This window comes from Pan paniscus, chromosome 14, assembly GCF_029289425.2.
Source record: "Pan paniscus chromosome 14, NHGRI_mPanPan1-v2.0_pri, whole genome shotgun sequence".
In the NCBI taxonomy this organism is placed as follows: domain Eukaryota; kingdom Metazoa; phylum Chordata; class Mammalia; order Primates; family Hominidae; genus Pan; species Pan paniscus.
In genome coordinates this window covers 43,382,643-43,405,098 of record NC_073263.2, presented here as the reverse complement: position 1 = coordinate 43,405,098, position 22,456 = coordinate 43,382,643, and the positions used below count along the sequence as shown (strand labels likewise).

The 22,456-nt window shown below is 37.3% G+C and overlaps 2 protein-coding genes across 15 annotated transcripts in view; one reads left to right on the top strand and one right to left on the bottom strand.

Moving 5' to 3' along the window:
• Nucleotides 1-6,272: 6,272 nt before the first annotated feature.
• On the bottom strand, nt 6,273-21,315 carry LACC1 (laccase domain containing 1). 6 transcript variants are annotated; one of them, XM_063595934.1, is made up of 8 exons: nt 20,409-21,019; nt 20,067-20,270; nt 18,638-19,233; nt 17,825-18,003; nt 16,254-16,419; nt 11,219-11,444; nt 9,928-10,088; nt 6,273-8,753 (listed from the first exon to the last, which is right to left on the bottom strand). In XM_063595934.1, the coding sequence occupies exons 3-7, from the start codon at nt 19,197-19,199 to the stop codon at nt 9,929-9,931; spliced, it is 1,293 nt and encodes a 430-aa protein (XP_063452004.1). In that variant the 5' UTR covers nt 19,200-19,233; nt 20,067-20,270; nt 20,409-21,019; the 3' UTR covers nt 6,273-8,753; nt 9,928. The 6 variants fall into 6 exon arrangements, with proteins under 6 accessions (XP_063452004.1, XP_063452003.1, XP_063452005.1 ...); XM_063595933.1 differs by lacking the exon at nt 20,067-20,270 and having other exon boundaries at nt 20,935-21,315; XM_063595935.1 differs by lacking the exon at nt 20,067-20,270 and having other exon boundaries at nt 20,414-21,042.
• CCDC122 (coiled-coil domain containing 122) overlaps nt 20,277-22,456 on the top strand; it is a 44,862-nt gene continuing 42,682 nt past the window's right edge. For 3 of the 9 annotated variants that reach the window (XM_034936658.3, XM_034936657.3, XM_034936656.3), the window contains exon 1: nt 20,595-20,734. The gene's annotated coding sequence lies outside the window, so the exon portion shown is untranslated. Of the gene's footprint in view, nt 20,522-20,574; nt 20,865-20,893; nt 21,409-22,456 lie in introns of those variants that run through there. The other 6 variants (XM_003807664.6, XM_034936659.3, XM_034936660.3 and 3 more) reach the window with 6 other exon arrangements.

Sequence of the window (22,456 nt, the reverse complement as noted above, 5' to 3'; positions counted from 1 at the left end):
ATGATTCCCACAGGAGACATGTATCCTAAAGCCGTATTTTTTCTTTTTAAAATTTTTTTGCTTTTATTATTTTTAATTGACACATAATACCTTTGTATGGGGCACAGTATGATATTTTGATACATGTGTACAATGTGTAATGACCAAATCAGGGTAATTAGCATATTCAACACCTCAAACATTTATAAGGTCTTCGTGTTGGAAACATTTAAAATCTGCTTGTCAAGCTATTTGAAAATATACAATAAATTGTTATAGTCACCCTACAGCGCTGTAGAAAACTAGCGTATATACCTCCTATCTAGCTGTAATTTTATGTTATCCAACCTCTTATTATCCCTCCAAAACTTCTACCCTTCTCTGCCTTTAGTAACCTCCACTCTACTCTCTACTTCTATGAGATCATTATTTTTTCTTTTTTTTTTTTAGCTTTCACACATGAGTGAGAATGTGCAGTATTTATCTTTCTGTGCCTGGCTTATTTTACCTAACATAATGTCCTCTAAGCTCGTCCATGTTGCCATAAATGACAGGATTTCATTCTTTTTTGCAGCTGAATAGTATTCTATTATGTATATATGCTACATTTTCCTTATCCATTCATCTGTTGATGGACACTTAGGTTGATTCTATATCTTGCCTATTGTGAATAGTGTTGCAAAAAACATGGGAGTGCCTTTCAACATACTTATTTCCTTTCCTTTAAATATATACCCAATAGTAGGATTGCTGGATCATATGGTAGTTCTATTTTAGGTTTTTGAGGAACTTCAATACTGTTTTCCATAATGGCTGTATTAATTTACATTCCCGCCACCAGTGTATAACAGCGCCCCTTTCTCCACATCCTCACCAGCATTTTTTGTCCTAAAGCAGTATTTTAAAGTTTATGTTGCTATACAAGTTGGAAACAGGAAATTCTAATGATGGATAAGGAAATATGGCCAAATGTCTTAAAACAGATTTCTATTATATGCATTCTTTCTTTAGTGATTTTGATATATCATTATTATTTAAATAAATTCAACTAAACACTAGAAATATAAATGAACCTTGTGAAAATCAATAAAACACAAACACTCCTAAATATGATTTATTTATCCTTCCAGACCTTGTATTAGATTATTTAAGGATTCTTTCCCCTCTGATATGGTTTGGCTGTGTCCCCACCCAAATCCCATATCGAATTGTAATCCCCACATGTCAGAGAAGGGGCTTGGTAGGAGGTGATTAGATCATGGGGGTGGATTTCCCCCTTGCTGTTCTGGTGATTGAGTTCTCAATGAGATCTGATGGTTTAAAAGTGTGGGCACTTCCCCCTTCCCATTCTCTCTTTCCTGCTGCCATGTGAAAAAAGGTGCTTGCTTCCCCTTCACCTTCCACCATGATTGTAAGTTTCCTGAGACCTCCCAGTCATGCTTCTTGTTAAGCCTATTGAACTGTGAGTCAATTGAACTTCTTTTCTTCATAAATTGCTCAGGTAGTTCTTTTTTTTTTTTTTTTTTTTTTTTTTTGAAATGGAGTCTTGCTCTGCTGCCCAGGCTGGAGTGCAGTGGCACCATCTTGGCTCACTGCAACCTCCGCCACCTGGGTTCAAGGGATTCTCCTGCCTCAGCCTCCCAAGTAGCTGGGACTACAGGTGCACACCACCATGCCCAGCTAATTTTTGTATTTTTAGTAAAGACAGGGTTTCACCATGTTGGCCAGGATGCTCTTGATCTCTTTACCTCATGATCCGCCTGCCTCGGCCTCCCAAAGTGCTGGGATTACAGGTGTGAGCCACCGTGCCCAGCCTCAGGTAGTTCTTTATTGCAGTGTGAGAAAGGAATAATACACTTCCCTCTTTCCCTTTTTTCTCCTATAGATATTAGATTATTATAATGTGATAATATCTTTGCTAGGTACTAAAAATATGAAGATAAGTAAGCTATGCTCCTTACTCTGATGGAGCCTATATTTAGTAGTAGACAATTAAACAGACCAACATTTAAAAATAAGTTCACTGAGGACCATAAAAAATGATGCTCAGGATGGTTGCTAATGAGGCAAACAACGAAGAAAATATTCTGGAAGAGAAGACCCCAGATCTGAGTCTTAAAGGATAGTTAAGAGTTACTCAAGAGAGGCGACATTGACAAATGCTGTGTGTATGCAATGTGTACAAAGAGCCAGCAATGTGTACAAAGCCAAGAAGCAAGAGAAAACATAGCTGTGGAAGATGATGGTGATCATGGTGAGAACTGCTGTTGACCCAATAACACAGAAAAAAATATTTTGCACGCTTTTCAGTATAGTAAAACTTTCTTTATACAGTAGAAGGTAGACCTTTGAGCATTAGTATGGCCCCTCACACTGCCCATGGAACAAAAGCTACTGAGCTTCCATGTACAATCTGGCATGGTACTCGCTATATATGTGTGTGTGTGTGTGTGTGTGTGTGTGTGTGTGTGTGTGTATATATACACACATATATATATGACATTGACAACTGAATTTTGGCCATATCTCCATGAGAAACTAGGGAGACACTAGAGTGTTGTAATCATTTACGTAAATGTTTATATTGTAGATGTCCTTGGTACTTCCTATTTGCTAATTTAGTAGAAAGCCTAAGTGAAGATAATCCTAAACAAAAATCTGAGTTCTACTCAGTCTTTGAATGCCAACCAACCTCTTTGGTCTGGCCTAGCTTAATGGCATACTCTAGGAAATGAAAAAAGTACAGAATGGCTAGAGCATGGGGAGTGGCAGAAATTAAAGAAGTATGCAGGGGCGAGAGGATGACAGCACTTATACATTGTAGTGAGTAGGTCTTTACCTTGGAGGCAGTGGGAAAGCCATAAAAATTTTTTGAGAGATGTAATATGACCAGATTTGCATTTTATAACAATCAATAATGATACTGTAAGAAGGGATTCAATAAGGAAAGACTAGTCAGAAGGCTGCTCTAATGATACAGGTGAGAGATGATGACCTGAATGTCTGTGAAAGTTGAGAAAGAGACATGGGAACAGATGGTAGACATACAGTCAGTAGTGTGGGAAGGGAAGGGGAGAAGGAAAGGGAGGCATTCAGAAACACTCCAGGGTTTCTGGCTGGGCAACTGCATGAATAATGATTTCATTCTCTGAGACAGAAGACAGGATGGGAGCAGGTTTTGGAGAGATGATGAGTTAAGTTTGGAGGATATATTTGAGGGGACACAGGATATGTCAAACAGATAACTCTATAGCCAAATCTGGATATGTATTGAAAAGTAGAAAACCAAAGGAATGAAGGTACCTTGTAAATATGAAATATCAAGTATGAAAACGAGGCTGATGGGAGAGATAAGAAAATACAACCTTGGCCGGGCGCGGTGGCTCACGCCTGTAATCCCAGCACTTTGGGAGGCCGAGGGGGGTGTATCATGAGGTCAGGAGATCGAGACCATCCTGGCTTACATGTGAAACCCCGTCTCTACTAAAAATACAAAAAATTAGCTGGGCGTGGTAGCGGGCGCCTGTAGTCCCAGCTACTGGGGAGGCTGAGGCAGGAGAATGGCGTGAACCCCGGGAGGCGGAGCTTGCAGTGAGCCAAGAGTCCGCGCCACTGCACTCCAGCCTGGGCAACAGAGCGAGACTCCGTCTCAAAAACAAAACAAAACAAAACAAAACAAAAAAACAAAAAAAGAAAGAAAATGCAACCTTAAAACATGAGCTTTAAAAACGTAAGGAACAGGAAAGCATGGTGAGATGTAAACTGAAGCAGTGTGTGATGCAGAATTCAGAAAATGAAGGGTATTAAAAACCCAATTGTTACCATGAACAAATCTCTTTTCTACAAATGTTTCTCATGAAATGAGAGTACTCCCTTTACTCCCCTTTTTTGTCTTTTGTTTTGTTTTTAGTTAGAAAGGAATGTGGTATTTTGAGCTATAGTGTCTGCTGGAAATTTTGTTTAACAAAATGTAGTAACTGGACACCTCAACCTTCTGAGAATTAAATAAAACAAAAAGTCTGCTCCAAATACAGCAGAGACATAGCTCACCTCAGGCGCTTGGCAAAAGGACATGGGGAATGTAATGTAAGCATTTCTTTCTCTACAAAAATGCATCTAAGGAGAGTATGAAAAGTTTGTCTCAACACAGTTGACATGTAATCACTGTGACTTCAAACCAAACGTGTTAATCTGGAAAAAGCAGTACTGGCAAATTTCTTTTTTCTTCATTAAGCAATGACCTAGCACAGAACAATGAATTGCTTATGGCAATCTTTGAAATCACAAGTAAACTTTAAAAACACTGCCTACAATGGAAATGCACGTGCCCTAGATCAGGGTTCACACAAACACATCCAGTAAGCATATGGACCATGCTTTCCATTCTTTACTGCGTAATTTATTTAAAAATCTATAGAGAGAAATCTATTATTCTACTGCATCCAATGTGTTATGTGTGTGTTAATTTATATTAGCTAGGGCAAAAAGGCTATGTGTCATATTTAACACACACATATTTCTTGTTTGCCATTTAGCACATACACAAAGACTCATGCATACAAACATGATAACACACAATAACTGAGTAATGCTGTCTTTAAAGTGCTGAACTTTCATAGATTGGTAGCATTCTCTAAGAGTTCACACAAAAAGTAAGATGGATACATTGGAAGTATAACTCTAGGACAATCAAGTAAAAATAAATATCAAATCCCACTTTGAGATATAAAAGCATATAACTCGTATGCCACTGTTATCTTTCCTTCCAGCTGCTGAATATATGGGTATTATTTCTGTTTTGTCATGTTACACAGAATAAGCTTCTCTGAGTTTCTCCCACAAATCTACTTACAGAAAAGCAATTACTAGAGATTCTGTAGGAGTGAGATAGAAGTGGGTGAGGGTTCCTAAATGCTTTTATCTACTTGAACTACCACGTTATACCTAAAGTAAGAGCAATACATTCACTAACTTTAAATGCGTCCTCCCCTCCCTTTTTATTCCACAAGAAAATACAGAGTTTAAGATTAGTTCAACTTCACATGACTGTGATGCACAAATTCTTTACGTGTAAGGAATCTATACATTTTACAGTAACTTATTTTATGATTGGGAGATGAGACAGTTATACATTCAACTGCCATTATTTTTATTAAGTGCTTTCATTTTCTTTACAGTTATTACAAAATTGTATTTATTTTATACAGATGGGTTTTCATTTTCCTGATGCTGTAATGTTTACTTCAGCTTGTTGACCTTTCTTTGTGTTATCTGCATGTTGTAACGTGTGATAAGAATGAATGTAAAGGCTGTGGCAACTGTAATTAATTTTTGTAAAGGGCTGGTCACACGTGGATCTGGTTTATGAATGCATTTGGGATGATTTTAGTAACCAGATCACCTTTTCAGAAATTTAGATGTGAACACCAAAAGAAGCATTTTCTCAACAGAAATTAATAGCTGGTTCTATTTTTTTAAACCTAGAAAAAATAAAGTTGATTTTTTTCAAAAAAAAAAAAAAAAGATTAGTTCAACTTTATACCAAGAAATAATAGTAGAGCTACTTGTTGAAATACCACCTCCTAGTGGTAAGGTCATCTTATTTGTTTTATAAAGCACTGGGGTATAGCATATTTGGCCACTGTGCTATTTTTCACAATTTAAAATTACAGTTGGATAAATGGCCCAGTAAGTTTTAGTTTGATAGTATTTTCAAAAAGGTATTTCATTAATGTTTATTTGACTTACAAACTTAATTCCCCTTATTAATAAAATAGCAATCAATATTTCCTATGTGCAGTTAGTAGCAGTGCTTAGATTAAAAACAAAACTTTAAGAGGAATAAGTTCTAGTGTTCTATACCACTGTAGGATAACTATAGTTAACAATAGTATATTATATAGTTTGAAATAGCTGGAAGGAACATATTAAATGTTCATAACACAAAGAAAAATGTTCGAAATGATAGATATGCTAATTACCTTGGTCAGATCACTGTACATTATATGAATGGAAACATTATTATGTATCCCATGAATAGGTACCATTGTTATTTATAAATTTAAAATAAAATTAAAAACAAAAACAAAACTTACTAGAAATCTTTGTTGTTGTACCCCAAAAGTCCTAGAAACCTACATACAAATATGTGAGAGTGACAGCTATCTTGTAGACACAATAAGATGATTATTTAATAACCTGATAGTTTGGAGTTACTAAATCAACACTTTTCATTCAGTAAAGCAGCAAGGAGACAACCTTTCATTATATACTTTGGCAGAGATAATCCAAAATCAGATAATCAAAACAATTTTTATTTGGTTGTAGAATGTTGTAGTACATAAAGCAAAATGTGTCTGCAGGATACTCCAAATTTACCAACTTCAAACAAAATAATGCACAGTGAAGAATTAGAAAATTATCAACCTTACTCAATACATGGAAGTATTCCTTAATCTTCATCATTTTCATTAAACAAAATAATATTTTGGATGAGTTCAACATTTCTATCCTATGCTTTACGTTTAGTGCCTTCCCTGAATTGGAAAAAATGAGGTGTTTTATTTAAATTTAACACTGGTCTAAGGGAGATATAGAATTAAACTAAACAAGAATCGGTTATCACAACCTCACAACATATATCAAAGTATTGAAATTGTTGGTTTACTGACTGTCACTTTTCACTGGATATTAGATATCCTGAGGGCTACAACTGTATTTTTTAACCTGTCCCAGTACCTCAACAAAATTTTCACTGAATGTATGAATAAATTATGTTAACAAAAAGTTAAAAATAAAAGTATAATGAAGATCCCTTTAATTAATTTTAAAATCTGAAAGGAAAACTGGAGTCACAAAACATATGTTCAAATCTTACTTCATCACAAATTTTGTGATTTTTGACCTCCACCTTAATGAAGCTCAGTTTTCTCAGCTGAATAAAAGGGATAATGCCTGTGTATTTCAGAGTAGCTGTAAAGGTAAAATGAGGCAATGTACATGAAAGTCCTTTGGAAATACCAAACAAATGTTATTTGCTATCATGCTACCACATATACATGTAGGAAATATATGTATTAAATAAGAATATTTTTAAGATGCAATGTGATAACTTACATTAAATATATATACAATTTTTCCCAAATGAAAACTAACCTAATTCCTCTCTTTAACTGACAAACACACTCAAAACTGCTCATCCAAAAAAAGTCCCTTCCTTGAAGATGTAGTCCCCAGCTTTTTCTCTTCTCTAGTAAATGCTGTCAGAAAAGAGTTGACACCTATGCATCTTCTTCCTAATGCACTGAAAGCTGACTCAATGACCACTGCCTATAGAACAGTTTCAATATGTTTAATCCACTGATTTCTTTTTAATTATCACTTTATTTTATCCCTGAAGATTTCTTTTTGAGTACTTTCCACACCTATCCTGGCTTCTTCAAAACAACTACCCTTTTTTTCTTACTTCTGTGACTATAAGGTTGTATTATTGGATCTCCTTTTTTCTCATCCTAATTTCTGCCTAGATGATCAAACCTGCTCCAATAGAATCAGGTATCATCTCTGTATTGTAAGCTTTGAAATATCTGTCTCTGTCTCAGGTTTCCTCCTAATTTCTAGGTCTATATTTCTAATTATTAACCAAAGATTTCTTTCTGGATGCCCTTCATTCTATGTAAAGTCAAACTCATTATCCTTCTCTCTTTTTCCAAACCTTCTCCCTCCCTTTGTTGCCAATCTTGGTAAGCAGCCAAGCAGAAATCTTAGAGTCATTAATGACTTTTCCACTCTTCCTCACCTCTTACTTCCATTATCTGGTAACAGGATCTATTGATTCCATCTCTTAAATGTCTCTCTAATCCATCTACTCTCTTCCCTATTTTAATTTCCACTTCCTTCATTGGATCTTCATTATTTCTTTTTGAAATATTTTGATCGCCTCTTATCTAGTCTCTATGCTTTGGTCTCACACAATTTAAATCCATCGTCTTAAATATGATGCCATGGGAAAATAAAAACACATCCTTACTTTTTTTTTTTTGGCTGCCTACTCATTGCCTGGAAAATAAACTGCAAGCTCTTTGACATTGCATTTGAGACCCTTACTTAACTGTTTCCAACCTGTTTTTCCAGCCCTAACTCATGCCCACACCCTTCTCTCTCTAGAATATGTTATGCACTTTCAGTTTCATGCCCTGGTTCATGGTGTTCCCTCTACCTGTTATGGTTGTTCTTCATTTGTCAAAAACCTCTACATCTTTCGAGCCCATGTGATATGTGATTTTCTCTGTAATATTTTCTCTATCCTGCTTCTGGGTAAAATTAACCTCTATTCCTTATGTTCTCTTCTACTGCTATTAAAATTAAATTAAGTTGTAGAAGTGTTTATCTCCTTCACTGTATCAGACTCAAAGGAAAAAGTTGTGTTCATTTTGATTCACATATGCTTAACACAATGCGTGACCAATAGAGGGTATCCAATAAATACTGAACTGAACAAATCTATTCCTGATCTGTGTAATAAACAGGGAGAACAAACTTTAAGAATAATTCTCATGCGTAAAACATATTAGCTACAACATACTGATTTTTGTCAGTTATTATTACAATTAAATGAAAATCATTTGGCTTTGAATAATAGTAAAAATATACCCAAAAGATGAATTATCCATTGTAATCCATTTGGTTTTAAGTAAGTCAAACAGCTAAATTTCTCTCTTGCAGTCAGTTTGGAAGGAGGCAGGAAGCAGTTATACAAAAATCCAGTCAAGTATCTGTAAAATACATAGAAATCAAATATGAGACGCTTACTGGTGTTATTAGAATATCAAGGTAAGAGTCATGAAGTCTATTAAAGTTTTTCTGTAAGTTAAAGAGCTAAAAACATTGTAAAGAGTAAAAAATAATATTAATTCAGCTAGAAGTAACCTTAGGGAAAATTACACATATCTTATAGGGGCAGTGCTAAATCAGTGCCATGAAATATTTTTGTATAATTCCAACAAAACCATCTCTAATAAATACTATTTTAAGAAAATTACACTCAGTCTTGCTGTATGACTTTAGATCATGTGTCACTGTACTATAGCCTATAGGCCAAATCTGGCCCCTTACCTGTTTATTTTACTGTTTAGAGACAGGGTTTATGTTATCCATGCTGTACTCAAACTCCTGGCCTAAAGCAGTCCTCCCACCTCAGCCTCCCGAGGAGCTGGGACTACAGGAGCAGGGCCACTGTGCCTGGCTCCCTCGCCTGATTTTTGTAAACAAAGTTTTATTGGAACACGGACATATTCATTCATCTCTATGTTGTCAGTATCTCTTGTTGCTCTACCTCTACAATGGCGAAGCTGAGTAGCTGAGACATACTGTATGTCCCACAAAGTCTAAACTACTTACTGTCATTTTAAAATAAAAATTTGGGCAACTCCAACTGCAGATAATCATTTGGAAATCTAGTTGAAAATCAAGCTAGTTTCTGTGTGAGAATTTCTTATGATTCTAGAATTTCGAATGTTTATGCAAAGATTTATTTTCAAAAATAACATGAAAGTTATAAGGATGTGAGGATAGGGAATGTACAGATATCAAGTACATAGTAGAGAGAAAGGAAATACTTACATACCTTTTTAAAGATTAAATTGTTTTATTTTTATACTTTTAACATAAGCCTGCCTAATTATTCTTCATTAACTACGAAAAGGAGTGGCTGCTCTTCATAATAGAGTGTTATTGGAAATGAACTTTGCTACCACTATTACATCACTAAAAAAGTAGAAACATCATTCTCCCTGTAGGAATAAAGGAGTAAAGTTTAACATAATTAACTTTTTTTTTTTAAATAAGGGGAGGAATAGGCTAAAAGAGAAAGAAAGAGAAAGGGAGGGAGAAGTGGAGAGAGGGATGAAAGAGAGGAAAAATGGAGAGAGGAGAGAAAACCTACTGTACCTCATTCTTTAATTGATATGAAGCCAATCTGTGTACCAAAATTAAGGCCATCTCGGACATGGGAGAAAAACTTGTCAGGATGGCAAGATGTACAGAGGTTGAGATCTTGGTTCTGGTCCTGAATATTCTGTGGAAGAATTCCTCCCTGTTCTAGAAGAATCCTTAGGAAAAATATTTTTCAAAAGAGAGCAAGAGTTTATTTTCCCAATAGCCAAAGCAACATGAAAAAAAGTATGGATGTTGGCATGAAAAAGTTCCAGGAAAGATGTACCTAGAACAATGTATATTGTTATTCACTTACAGAACATGGACTAGTCAGGAAAAAAAATGCTACACTTTATCAGCATTTATCACCTAGGTTCATATATGCACAGTACAACCTTCCATATTGTCCTATAGACATAATCTAGGTACAGAATTTTATAATCAAAATCAAGTGCTTATTTAAGAAGAAATGTCTACAAAAGTTACCAGGATATCAGACAAAATTCACCTGGCTTAGCCAGAGTATGCTTTTTAGTCATCTGGCCCTTCATCTCCTTTCCTTCTATTAGCCAGATTTTTCTCAGAAAACTTGCTTCTCCATGAACACTTTATGATATGAAATATGACTACAAATTGGTGATACTTGATTTTAAAAGTCATATTTAAGAATCAATTTCAAACTTTTCCACATCTGTACTAAATGAGGCAGACTCTGGGTAAAGTTTTGGTGACTGGAATAGAAACATGATTTAAAACACACATTAATTTGCCTTTGTAGTAATGACAAATAATTTTCACCAGTTATTAATAACAAAACCTTGTAAATTAAAAGATGCGAAGAACTATAAAAAACTTAAAAGTAAAAAACTGTGTATTTATATTATCTAATATTTTTCTAAAAAACATATTCCTCTAGTTAATTAGATAATAAGAATAATTTTAAAATATCAGCTTCCTGATAGTTCATTACATTTAGGAGAATTTAGCTGAGGAATGGCTGTGAAGTAAAGTACACGCCAACTTTTCTATATGAAGTTTAAGTAGATCTCTTAAAATTAAATGCCAAATATTTCTTCCTTCACTTTTAAATCAATGAAAGATACCAGACAGGAAAATTTCTGTTATTCAAACTCAAATGAAAACAGATTTCATATTTAAAATGAGTGTTTGTGTACATGTGCATGTCAGCTGCCTAAATAACCATCACCTAAATTCTTCTTAGAGTTATTAATTGTTCTCCAAAATAAATTTCATTTTAGAACAATCAGAAATAATCAAACTTGCAGTTGAATGAAATCAGACATACCTTGTGGCTTTACGGATGTCGATATAGGGATTTGGTGAATCAAATAGTTGTACACATGCAGGATGAAGATTATGAAATGCCTCTGCTGATTCCCTTGGAAGAGTAAAACAGCAAGGTCCTACTGAAGGTCCAAGTACAACAACAATGTCTTCCAAACTGCAGCCATATTCTGCTATCATAGCATTCACTGTAGCCATAGCAACACCCAACAAAGTACCTTTCCAACCTGGTAAACAGGAATAAAAAGAGATAAGAGAAGTCAAAACGTAAAAAATTTCACCTGAATTTATGTCTAAGTTAAAAGTGAGCAGATTTAGTTTATATATTTTTCAAAGTCCAGAAATAATAAATTACATTATCATGTGGTTTTTAAATGAGCCATACTACACAAAGCACCTGACACAGAAGAGACATGTAATGGGAGTTTTCTTCATCTTCCATTTAAAGATGCTCTATACTTTTAGTTTCCACTGAGATCATAGCTTCTTAGTCTTCTATTTTTCACATTTTAAAAGATTGCGGTTAAAAACCCACAAAATTTACTATTATAACCACAAAAAAATACTATTCTAAGCATACAGTTCAGTAGTGTTGAACTCACATTGTTGTATAACCAATCTCCAGAATTTTTTCATTTGATAAAATGGAAACTCTACAACTATTAACAATAACTCGTTTCTTCCTTTTACCAGCCCCTGGCAATCACCATTCTTCTTCCAGTTCCTGTACATTTGATTACTGTAGGTATATCATATAAGTGAAATCAATACAGTATTTATCTTTTTGTGACTGACTGATTTCACTTAGCATAATGTCCTTAAGGTTCATCTATATTGTAGTATGTGTCAGAATATCCTGCCTTTTTAAAGCTAAATAATATTCCATTGTATGCACACACATTTTGCTTATCCATTCATCTACCAATGTACCTTAGATTGCTTTCACCTTTTGGCTATTGCAAATAATTGTGTTATCAACATTGGTGTGCAAATATCTCTTTGAGTTCCTGATTTCAGTTATTTTGGATATACTTCCAGAAGAGGAATTTCTGGATTATATGGTAATCTATTTATAATTTTTTGAGAAATTGCCATACTGTTTTCTATAGTGGCTACATAATTTCACATTCCCACCACCAGTGCACCAGGATTTCAACTTCTCCATATCCTCAACAACACTTATTTTCTGAGGTTTTAAAATATTAGCCATCCTAATGGATGTGGGGTGATATTTCACTGTGGTTTTGATTTGCATTTCTCTAACTTCTAATCCATGAACACAGAATTTCTCTCCGTTTATTTGTGTCTTCTTTAATGTCCTTCAGGAATGTTTTGCAGTTTTCATCTCTCCTTTTTTACAAAAATATATCTGTTATATTTCAATTAACAGCCTCTTTTTACTCCCTTCCCACTTGCCCAGACTATCGTTCCCTTGCCATCTTTGTCTTATCTGCCTTGCATCTTACAGTGTTCTAAGATAAAACCATCTTCTTTACTTCTGCTACCTTCTTGTTGCCAAAGACAGAAAGCTAAGAATATTGCATTTTTCCTTTATTCCCTATATCTGGGTTTGATTCAGCTGATATGGTTGGCCAATAATGAGTACCCTTACACCTTCCTTAAGCACTCCATACTCATACCCTTCAAAAGGTAGGCACTCAGGTGAAGGGATCAATTTTTACAGATAAAAGGAGATGATGAAAGCAAGAAGGACTTAGGTGACAGGTTCAGCCTCTACAGGTAACCCACTGAATATGTGGTTATGGGAAGTACAGAATGAAGACATCAAGTTTCTATCTGTAAGTGGGTAGGATATCAATAATTAAAACAGGAAACCTAACCGGCAGAGAAGACTTTAGGAAAAAAATGTTGAGTTTTTGACATAATGATTTTCAGGCACCTAGGAAGATGCAGACAGTGATGTTCAAAGGGAAGCAACTAGATATAGGCATTTTGAGTTAAAGAGAGAAACTGTCAGGGCTTTTCTACAGATGAGAGTAGCTCTCTTCCTCAGTGAGCCTCCTTAGTTATCCTCTCACTTGTAGTTCATCCACCTCCTTTCTATTTGATTTTTCTATGCCTATCTATATATACATATCTAGTTAAAAGATCTTTATTAAATTAGTCCCATAGAAGAATTTTATTCTTTTTGATATCTGATAAAAGTAGTATACAATGTATCTAATTATATTATATTTTAAAGTTAATTTATTTTTATTCTTCCAACTTTTTAGGTTCAGGGGTACATATATGCAGGTTTGTTACATGGGTAAATTGCATGTCACTGGGGTTTCGTGTACAAACGATTTCATCACCCAAGTAGTGGACATAGTACCGAACAGACAGTTCTTCACTCCTCCCACCCACCACCCTTAAGTAAGCCCCCATGTCCATTGTCCCTTTTTTTGTGTCCATGTGTACTCAATGTGTAGCTCCCACTTAAAGGATACATATGGTATCTGATTTTCTGTTCCTGCATTAATTCATTTAGGATGGCTTCCAGCTGCATCTACGTTGCTGTAAGGATATGATTTCATTCTTTTTTATGGCTTCATAGTATTCCATTATGTATATGTACCATATTTTCTTTATCCAGTCCACCACTGATGGGCATCTAAGTTGATTCCATGTCTTCATTATTGTGAAAAGTGCTGTGATGAACATACGTGTGCATGTGTCTTTATGGCAGAATAATTTATATTCCTTTGGGTATATACCCAGTAATGGGATTGCTGGGTTGAATGGTAGTTCTAATTTTAAGTTCTTTGAGAAATATACAAACTGCTTTCCACAGTGGCTGAACTAATTTACATTCCCACTAGCAGTGTGTAAGCATTTCCTTTTCTCCACAATCGCACCAACATCTGTTGTTTTTTGACTTTTTTTATAACAGCCATTCTGACTGGTATGAAATGGTATCTCATTGTAGTTGTGATTTGCATTTCTCTAATGATTAGTAATATCAAGCGTTTTTTCATATGCTTGTTGACCACGTGTAAGTCTTCTTTTGAGAAGCGTTTGTTCATGTCCTTTGCCCATTTTTTAATGGGATTGATTGTTATTTGTTTGTTGATTTAAGTTCCTTATAGAGTCTCGGTGTTAGACCTTTTCAGCTGCATAGTTTGCAAATATTTTCTCCAATTCTGTAGGTTTTCTGTTTACTCTGTTGATACTTTCTTTTGCTGTGCAGAAGCTCCTTAGTTTAATTGGGTCCCACTTGACTATTTTTGTTTTTGTTTGCTCTTGAAGTCTTCACCATGAAATCTTTGCCAAGGCCTATGCCTATGTCCAGAATGGCATTTCCTAGGTTTCCTCCTAGGGTTTTAATAGTTTTAGGCTATATGTTTAAGTCTTTAACCCATGTTGAGTTAGTTTTTGTATATGGTGAAAGGAAGGGATCTAGTATCAATTTCCTACATATGGCTAGCCAGTTATGCCAGCACCATTTATCGAACAGGGACTCCTTTCCTCATTGCTTGTTACTGTCGACTTTGTCAAAGATCAGATGGTTGTAGGTGTGTGGCTTTATTTCTAGGTTCTCTATCCTGTTCTATTGGCCTATGTGTCAGTTTTGGTACCAGTACCATGCTCTTTTGGTAATTGTAACTTTGTAGTACAGCTTGAAGGGAGGCAATATGACTCCTCCAGCTTTATTCTTTTTGCTTAGGATAGCTTTGGCTATTTGGGCTCTTTTTTGGTTCCATGTGAGTTTTAAAATAGTTTTTTCTAAATCTGTGAAAAATGACATTGGTAGTTTGATAGGAGTAGCATTGAATCTATAAATTGCTTTGGGCAGTGTGGCCATTTTAACAATATTGATTCTTCCTATCCATGAGCATGGAATGTTTTTCCATTTGTTTATATTATCTCTGCTTTCTTTCAGCAGTGTTTTGTAATTCTCATTGTAGAGACCTTTAATCTCCTTGGTTAAGGTAACTGTATTCCTAGGTATTTTATTCTTTCAAAGTTAACTTATTAATGACTTGAAATTCACATTTATAACTTCATTTTGACTGCTTGATCTTGGATATGTTTAAACTAAATGTTTTCGAACCTAAGAAGTAAAAAAATAATATCCTCTTTTTATATCCAGGAGCCAAGACTCAAATTTTAAATAACTTTTTGACAATGTCATGTAGTAAACCTGACTTCTACTCATTCAATCCCATTATTTCAGCTAGGTCAAAATAAAAATACGCTACTTTCTTTTTTACCTATGAGCTAAAAAGCAAAGTAGCCATAGATTTACAAGTAGAAGGAAATTTTAAAGATCATCCCTCATTTCACACAAAATCACAGCCATGGGGTAATCTAAAATACTATTTTAAAATACCTTCAGAAAACAAAATTCCATATCCTTAACACAATATACCTTCTAAAAATACTTCTTTGCTCTCAGAGAATAGTTACAGTTAAATACATTAAGTGATGCAAACTAAAAACCGTTTTCAAAACATCTTGCTTTTTCCTACCTCCCTAGCTTTACACATGCAGCTCCATCTGGGTGAACACTTTTCTGCAACATGCCTAACATTCCTATTTCCTATGGCCTGGATTTCAAGGATTCTCAACCAGAGGCAGTACCACTCCCCTAGGGAGTGTTTTGAAAAGCTTGGAGGGTTTCGTTGTTGTTTGATTGGTTGGTTGGTTGGTTTTGGTTATTACAGTAACTAGAGGTGCTACTGTCATTAAGGATTTCAGGGGCTAAAGACACTTAATCTGCAATGTGGGATTATCTTGCCCAAAATGTTAATAGCACCCTTGCTAAGGAACACTGTTACCCAGCCAAAACCAACAAATTCCTCAGGAATCAACCTAGGTGCCACCTCCTTTGGGAATTCTACTATAATCCATATAATTTGATGCAGATACTCCTCTTAGCTGTCCCTATAATAAAACTATGCCGCCTCTCCCATCATTACACTTACCACAGTGTAATGTAATTAACTGTTTGCCATGTCCATCAGAAAGAAATTACAATTTTTCCTGCACAACAAAATGAGTAAAATTCTAAATGTTTAATTAAGTATACTTACCAGCGTGAGCAACCCCACATGCTTTTTTGACTGGATCTGCAAAAACTATCGGTATACAGTCTGCACCAAGAGCTGCTATTGTGACTCCTCTCTGATTTGTGGTTATTCCATCATAAGAGTCAGGCTCCTTTCTTCCCATAATCCAGATGTCATTGGAATGATGAGTCTAATACCAAAAATGTGCAACAAAAATGTTTTGGAAATGGTATTTCTTATACCATAAGCTTTCTCGAAGGTACTCATTGTAGTATAAAGTTATATAACCAGTTTAAGATTACTAGCATTCATTAAATATATCACTTTTATATACGGGAAAACACAAAATTTACTTATAATTTAACTATTTAAGATTTTAGTATTATAATCTCTGATAGTTTATGCAAAGAAAAGCAGAGTTTAACATTATAAAATTCAATATAGTGAATAATGAACATCTTTCCATAAAGATAGGTATATCATTTCTTATAGCACTTTCTACAAAATGAAAATTTTTCTTGTAAAGGAAAGTTAATTAACAAATCAATGATACTTTTACTTTTCCCAGACTCAAGTAAAGCTAGAATTCTGTAAGGAACAAGACATTATCTCATCAACTATGACCCTATTTCCTCCTGAAGTAGATTTATAAAATAATGGCCTTTCTCTACCACCATTCAGTTCCCTTTCTTCTAAATCAAAAAGAGCAGTGGTAGTATACTCTCTGAGAATTAACTGTACTTTTAGAATTGAGGACTCCAGATGAAATATACAGTAGGCTCTTGAATAATGTCATTTTATTCCACATCATTTCATTATAATGTTAATGAAAAAAAATTGATTACCCACCCGGTCACTGACTGTGTGAGGTTTGCACCTTCTCCTCACGTCCACATGGGTTTTCTCTGGGTACTCCAGCTTCCTCCCACATCCCAAAGAAGTGCATGTTAGATGAATTGGGGTGTCTACATGGTCCCAGCATGAGTACGTGTGTGTGTGTGTAAGGGCACCCTGCAATGGAATGGTGTCCTGTCGAGGGTGGGTTGTGGCCTTGCATCCTGATCTGCCAGAATAGACTCCAGCTACCTAAAGCCCTGAACCGAAATAATTTGGTAGTTATCTTATTTGTTTTTCTTACTGTTTTGTAAATATATGTCTAGCTCACATTTATTTCAATGTTTAATACTAGGAATGTGTTGGTCTTTATTTAGAAGTTTGTTGATGTTTTTGTGACAAGAAATATGCCTTAGAAACTTTATTCTTATTTATATCAATTAGCCTATGGTAAAATTGGTTTTATTATGTCGTTTCACTTAAAGTCACAATTTCTAAGAACCTATCAACATTAAAGGATGACTTACTATATGTGTGTGTGCATATATATATATATATATCTGCACGTGTGTGTGTGTGTGTATAAAATAGAACTGATCTTTAGGCTATGGTGTATAAATCTAAGAAAGACAACCACAGCATTATTCTAAAACTTTATATAAAAAAGCAGATACAAAAGTTAAATAGCTTAAAGTCCATGTAGTTACTAGCAAAGTAAAAAATATACTTTAGATCTTTCAAAATATAAAGCAAAATTTTACCTTTATTCGGTAAAATTTCTCCACATTAAATCCTGCAGCATTCGCCAACCTACGCAGATTTTCTTGAACCACTACCTTGGGATCTCTCCGTTTGGAACTACTGAAGAGATTGAATGAGCTAAGAGTTGGTATATAAGATATCCCACCTGTTCTTGTAGTAAATCCATGTATGAAAATATCTGTTGAAGATAAGCAGTGAAGATTTAAAAGATGCTATTCAAAATACCAGTCTCTCAATTAGACCTTCCCTGATCACTGCTACCTGCCCTTGTTATTTGGCTTCTAATTTCTATGGCATTTTGTACCTCCATATGTTCTTATGGCATTCTGCTTTGTGTTTGTTTTACACTCCCTATGAGATTGTTGCTCTTCAAAAGGTATATTGTGTCTCATCTGGCTTTGTTATATCTAATAGCATATAGCTCACAGAAAATACTGTTTAACCAAGAAGTAAGATTGATTGTTTTAAATTTTACTCTTCTATGAAGGTGCCAATGATTTGAAATTTCAGAATTTCTAAATAGAAGATTTTCAGTGTCATAAATCTCATTGCAAAGGAGGGCTAGATTATTTGTCTCAACATCAAATTTTTGTAAAGCAAATTTATTTATTTGGGGTGGCTTTGAAGGCTTTATCCCTTGACACCCCTGATACTACAGGGCCAAACATGACACCTGTGTTGCCACTGATGCTAATGAGTAATCAGCCCACAACAGTCAACAAAAGAAAGGAGGAAAAAAGAGGTGAACTACCTCTGAAGAAAGACTAGTTTTTCATGTACAAAGTAAAAACAACAGTTAGTGGTTAATATACCTGGGATCAAAGAAGAAGTGATAATAGTTAATTCTCCTCTCAGTGCTGGCAGACTTCTCAAAAATGTTTCTATTTCATTCTGAATTCCTCTTAGTTCTTGAGCTGTGATTATGTTTATTTCAATGGACTGTTTAAAAAGCCCTCCCCTAAGAGTCACTTGCAAATCTTCAAATTCAAAATTGTAAACATCAGTGAAGAGTTGATCAATAAAAGCTTTCATTAATGTCTTCCTGTGCCTGGGTACAATTACCTTAATGCTGCTCAGATTTTTTTCATCAATTTTCTGTTTAATGGTATACAAAGTGGCAGCCATGCTGGGACAGCTAACAATCTCAAATTCTTCCAAGAGAGCTGATAATCCATTGCTTGTTTCTATTTCACAATTATCTTGTTCTCCATCCCTTTCATAGCTGATGTTACTGCAACACATTATACAGAGAAACTTGGCCTTGGCAGCATGGTGGTATTGGACAGCATTCAAAGTCTTCAGTAATGTCTGATGGCAGTTTTTTTGAGAGTTCAATTTCAAACCAAAAAGATCAATCAAAACAGCTTCTGCCATCCTTGAAAGAATACTTTTATGCCAAATAAATCACCTGCAAATAAAAATTAGTGTAAGAATATAAGATTATATAAATCTTCTTATAGTTACAACAGAAATTTGTGGTAGATTAAAAACGAAGTAATTACACTGATTTTAAAATGTAACTAAAATAGTAAATCTAGGCCCCTCCCAGAAAAGCCAGTCTACTCTGTCACAACAGAACCATGACAGTGAAAGCAAAGCCATCTTTTAATTCGTTTTGTGAAAATGCTGGTACATCTTTCCAGCAGCACGACAGTTCCTCTGTTTTGTTTACACAGAACTTTTGAGTAAGGAATTACTTGTGGAGTTTAGACAAAGTCCTGTTTTTAAATTGCAGAGTGTCAACCTGTGTGATATATCATTAGTCCTGACATGATTGTCATATTAGGTCTCATCCTTTCATATGCGGGGGCTTAAGTTTACGAAGCTAAATGGAGCTGAACGTGAAATTCGCGTTTTAAGATGATAAAAGCTGAGATGGCTAATAGAGTTCCCTTCAGGATTTGCGCAGTACTCCACACTTAGCGATGACCACAAAAGCTATAGTGATTTGGATGAGACAGGCTTCCTCTCAACTTTCTTAATTCATTCTCCCCGTGCAGCTTTGCTCACCTCCAGCCCAGCCCTCCCACCCATCCTGCGGGTCTACGGTGACCCCCTTTGGTGACGCCCTTTGCCCCAAGAAGGTTTTCTCCTGCCGCTTCCCCTAACCTTTGCTCCCCATCGCTCGGGGCTCCCTCTGAGGTTCATTTAGCCAGTTTTGAGTGGGTGACCGTCCCCCTTCCCTGTTCATTGTGAATTTCCGCCCAACGTGTGTCGCCGCCAGGTCCCTGTTCCTCCTACCCGCCTCGGCTCACGGGGCGCAGGCTGTGGCTCTGCACCTGCCCGGGCACCTCCACCGGCCGCTCACAGCCCATTCGGGACTTCCTGTCGGACAACGCACACCAGAGGCGATTGGGTCCTCGCCTTCCCGCTCTTCACCTTCGGTTGCACACCGGTCTACGGCGACCTCTGTGACAATTTGCCGCCCCGTCCCTCGTCCTGAGCCTCAACGAAATTGGGCAGCCGCGAGCGGGTCAGCTGGAGTCGTAAGCTCGGCCCAGCGCGACGACACCCGCCCCGCCTCACCTCGCCCACCTCGCCCACCTCGCCCCGCCTCACCTCGCCCACCTCGCCCCGCCTCACCTCACCCAACTCGCCGCGGCCGCACAGATTCCCCGCCTGATACCGTCCCAGGATCCCAGGGGAAACCTGACGGCCAGGGCCCCTCGTGCCAGCTGCCGGGAGGCGGGAGGGAGGTAGGCCAGGGCCGCCTGGCGTGCTTGGTGCGAACGCGGCGGGCCCAGCGCGAGAGCTGGGGAATCCCGGGATGAGCCAAGCGCCGCGAGCCCGCTGCTGCCTCAGCAGTTCCGGGTCTGGGCGGTCCGCGGAGTCGGCATCCCGGAGCCCCGGAGGCGTTAGAGGAACAGGAACCAGAGCCGCGCGAGGGCTCTCGCCCGGGAGCCAGGCGGGTTAGCGGGCAGGAGTGGGCAGGCCGAGTCCGGAAAGGGTCGCGAGGAGGCAGCTAGGGGCCTCTCGAGGGGGGATAGGGCGGCGGAACGACGGGCCCTGGGAGCGGGCGCAGGGCGGCAGGAGCTGCAGGTCTCCAGAGGGCACGGGGCGGGGAACTAGGGGCCCGGTTAGAAAGCCGGGCGGCGGGAACAGCGGTTACCGTGAGGGGGCGGCGGGAATGGTGGGTCGGGTGAGGCCGGGCTGCTGGAGCGACCTCGGGACTAAACCGCAGTCTCTCTTCTGCTAATGGAAACCGTTTCCCAAGCGAGCTGAAGTCCGCGTTTCCGGTCTCTGAGGGACGCCTCGCTGACCCAGCAGTGTGGTCAGGACGCTGGGTTTCCTCACCGCAGCCCAGGGCCAGTCCCTTGTCATGCTAGCTCTTGGCAGCTTTTCCCAGGCAGGGCTCAAGTCAGGGGCCCCGTCGAGATGTTTTAGTGTTTTTTTGTTGTTCATTTGTTTCCAGAAACAAGCTGTTGTCTCTCCTCCAATGTCTTTGTGCTGATTCTTGCTGACCAACACTCTTCCGAGCGCCTTCACTTGTGTTGACAACACGGATGTCCTCTATGGCCTTTTAAAATATGTGCCACTAGCAGGACTTAAGTGAAAGGCGCTCATCCCTAAAATCATGATAAAGGTGCAGTTTAGCATCCCTGATCTGTCCTCTAAGAATATAACGTTCATTCATTTGAAAATAGCAGTTAGGACATGGAAGGCCAGTGTATGGCAAAGGGAAAAAATATCCGACCTTCCAAGAGTAAGAGAAATGGTGCTTCCTGGGGAACTGGTTATGATGGAAGGAGAGGTCCCTTTTATCTTCATTGTTGCTCATTTGGTAGGCGCTAAAGAACCTTTGTCTCATAATCTCAGATAGCTGGGAATTGGAAGAGCCCTCTGGGGTAGGCATGTTCTTGTGCTTGACTAGAGACTGGGAGCACTAACCCAGAATAGAAACCCACCCTTCAATAACCCTAGCACCAGTTTTGTCAAAATTCATATTTTCTTTGGTCATTTGTTAAAGAGCCCCGAGCGGTAGATGGTACACCCAATCAGAAGATGCACTCTGCCCTGAGTTTGTTTACGTTAAATATCTTTAGATTGGTGCAAAGGTAATTGCGGTTTTTCCCATTGACAAAGACCACAATTACTTTTGCACCAGCTTAATACCTCAAGCAAAACAGAGGTCTTTTAGTTACAAAGGTTTTAAACATTTATCTCTGTTTTTACAATGGTGGGATTTGTATTCTTTCATGCAAAAGTAGTGGCAGTAAAAGAAAATGAAAAAGAAAATATTTCAAAAGAATGAAGTTGTCAGGGAAGAGAGTTTGTCATATTGTATTTGCATACCATTTCCTTTCACCATCTGGTCCTAGTGTCATGTCCTAACACTTCCTCATCCCATTTTCACTCTCTCCTACTCCAGTGGTTCTCAGTCTTGGCTGCAAATCAGAACTGCAAGTGCAACTTAAAAAAAAATAATTAATGTAGAGACTCCACCCCAGCTACACATTGAATCAGAATCTCTAGGAGTTAGGCCTGAGCATGTTTTGCTTTGCTTTTTTGTTTGGTTTTAATCTCTATGTATGATTTAGATGCATAATTAAGTTTGAAAAAATAAAAACACCCTATTCCCAAGCCACTCAAATAAAAGCTGTTCTTTGGAGGCCACATGATTTCATTCTTTA

Excerpts from the sequence above, each read along its gene's own strand:
- LACC1 (XM_063595933.1), bottom strand. The coding sequence starts at position 19,199 with ATGGCAGAAGCTGTTTTGATTGATCTTTTTGGTTTGAAATTGAACTCT. Across the intron at positions 18,004-18,637 it reads CACTTCTTCTTTGATCCCAG|ATATTTTCATACATGGATTT; the intron begins GTATATTAACCA and ends TATCTTCAACAG. Across the intron at positions 10,089-11,218 it reads GACATCCGTAAAGCCACAAG|GATTCTTCTAGAACAGGGAG; the intron begins GTATGTCTGATT and ends ATTTTTCCTAAG.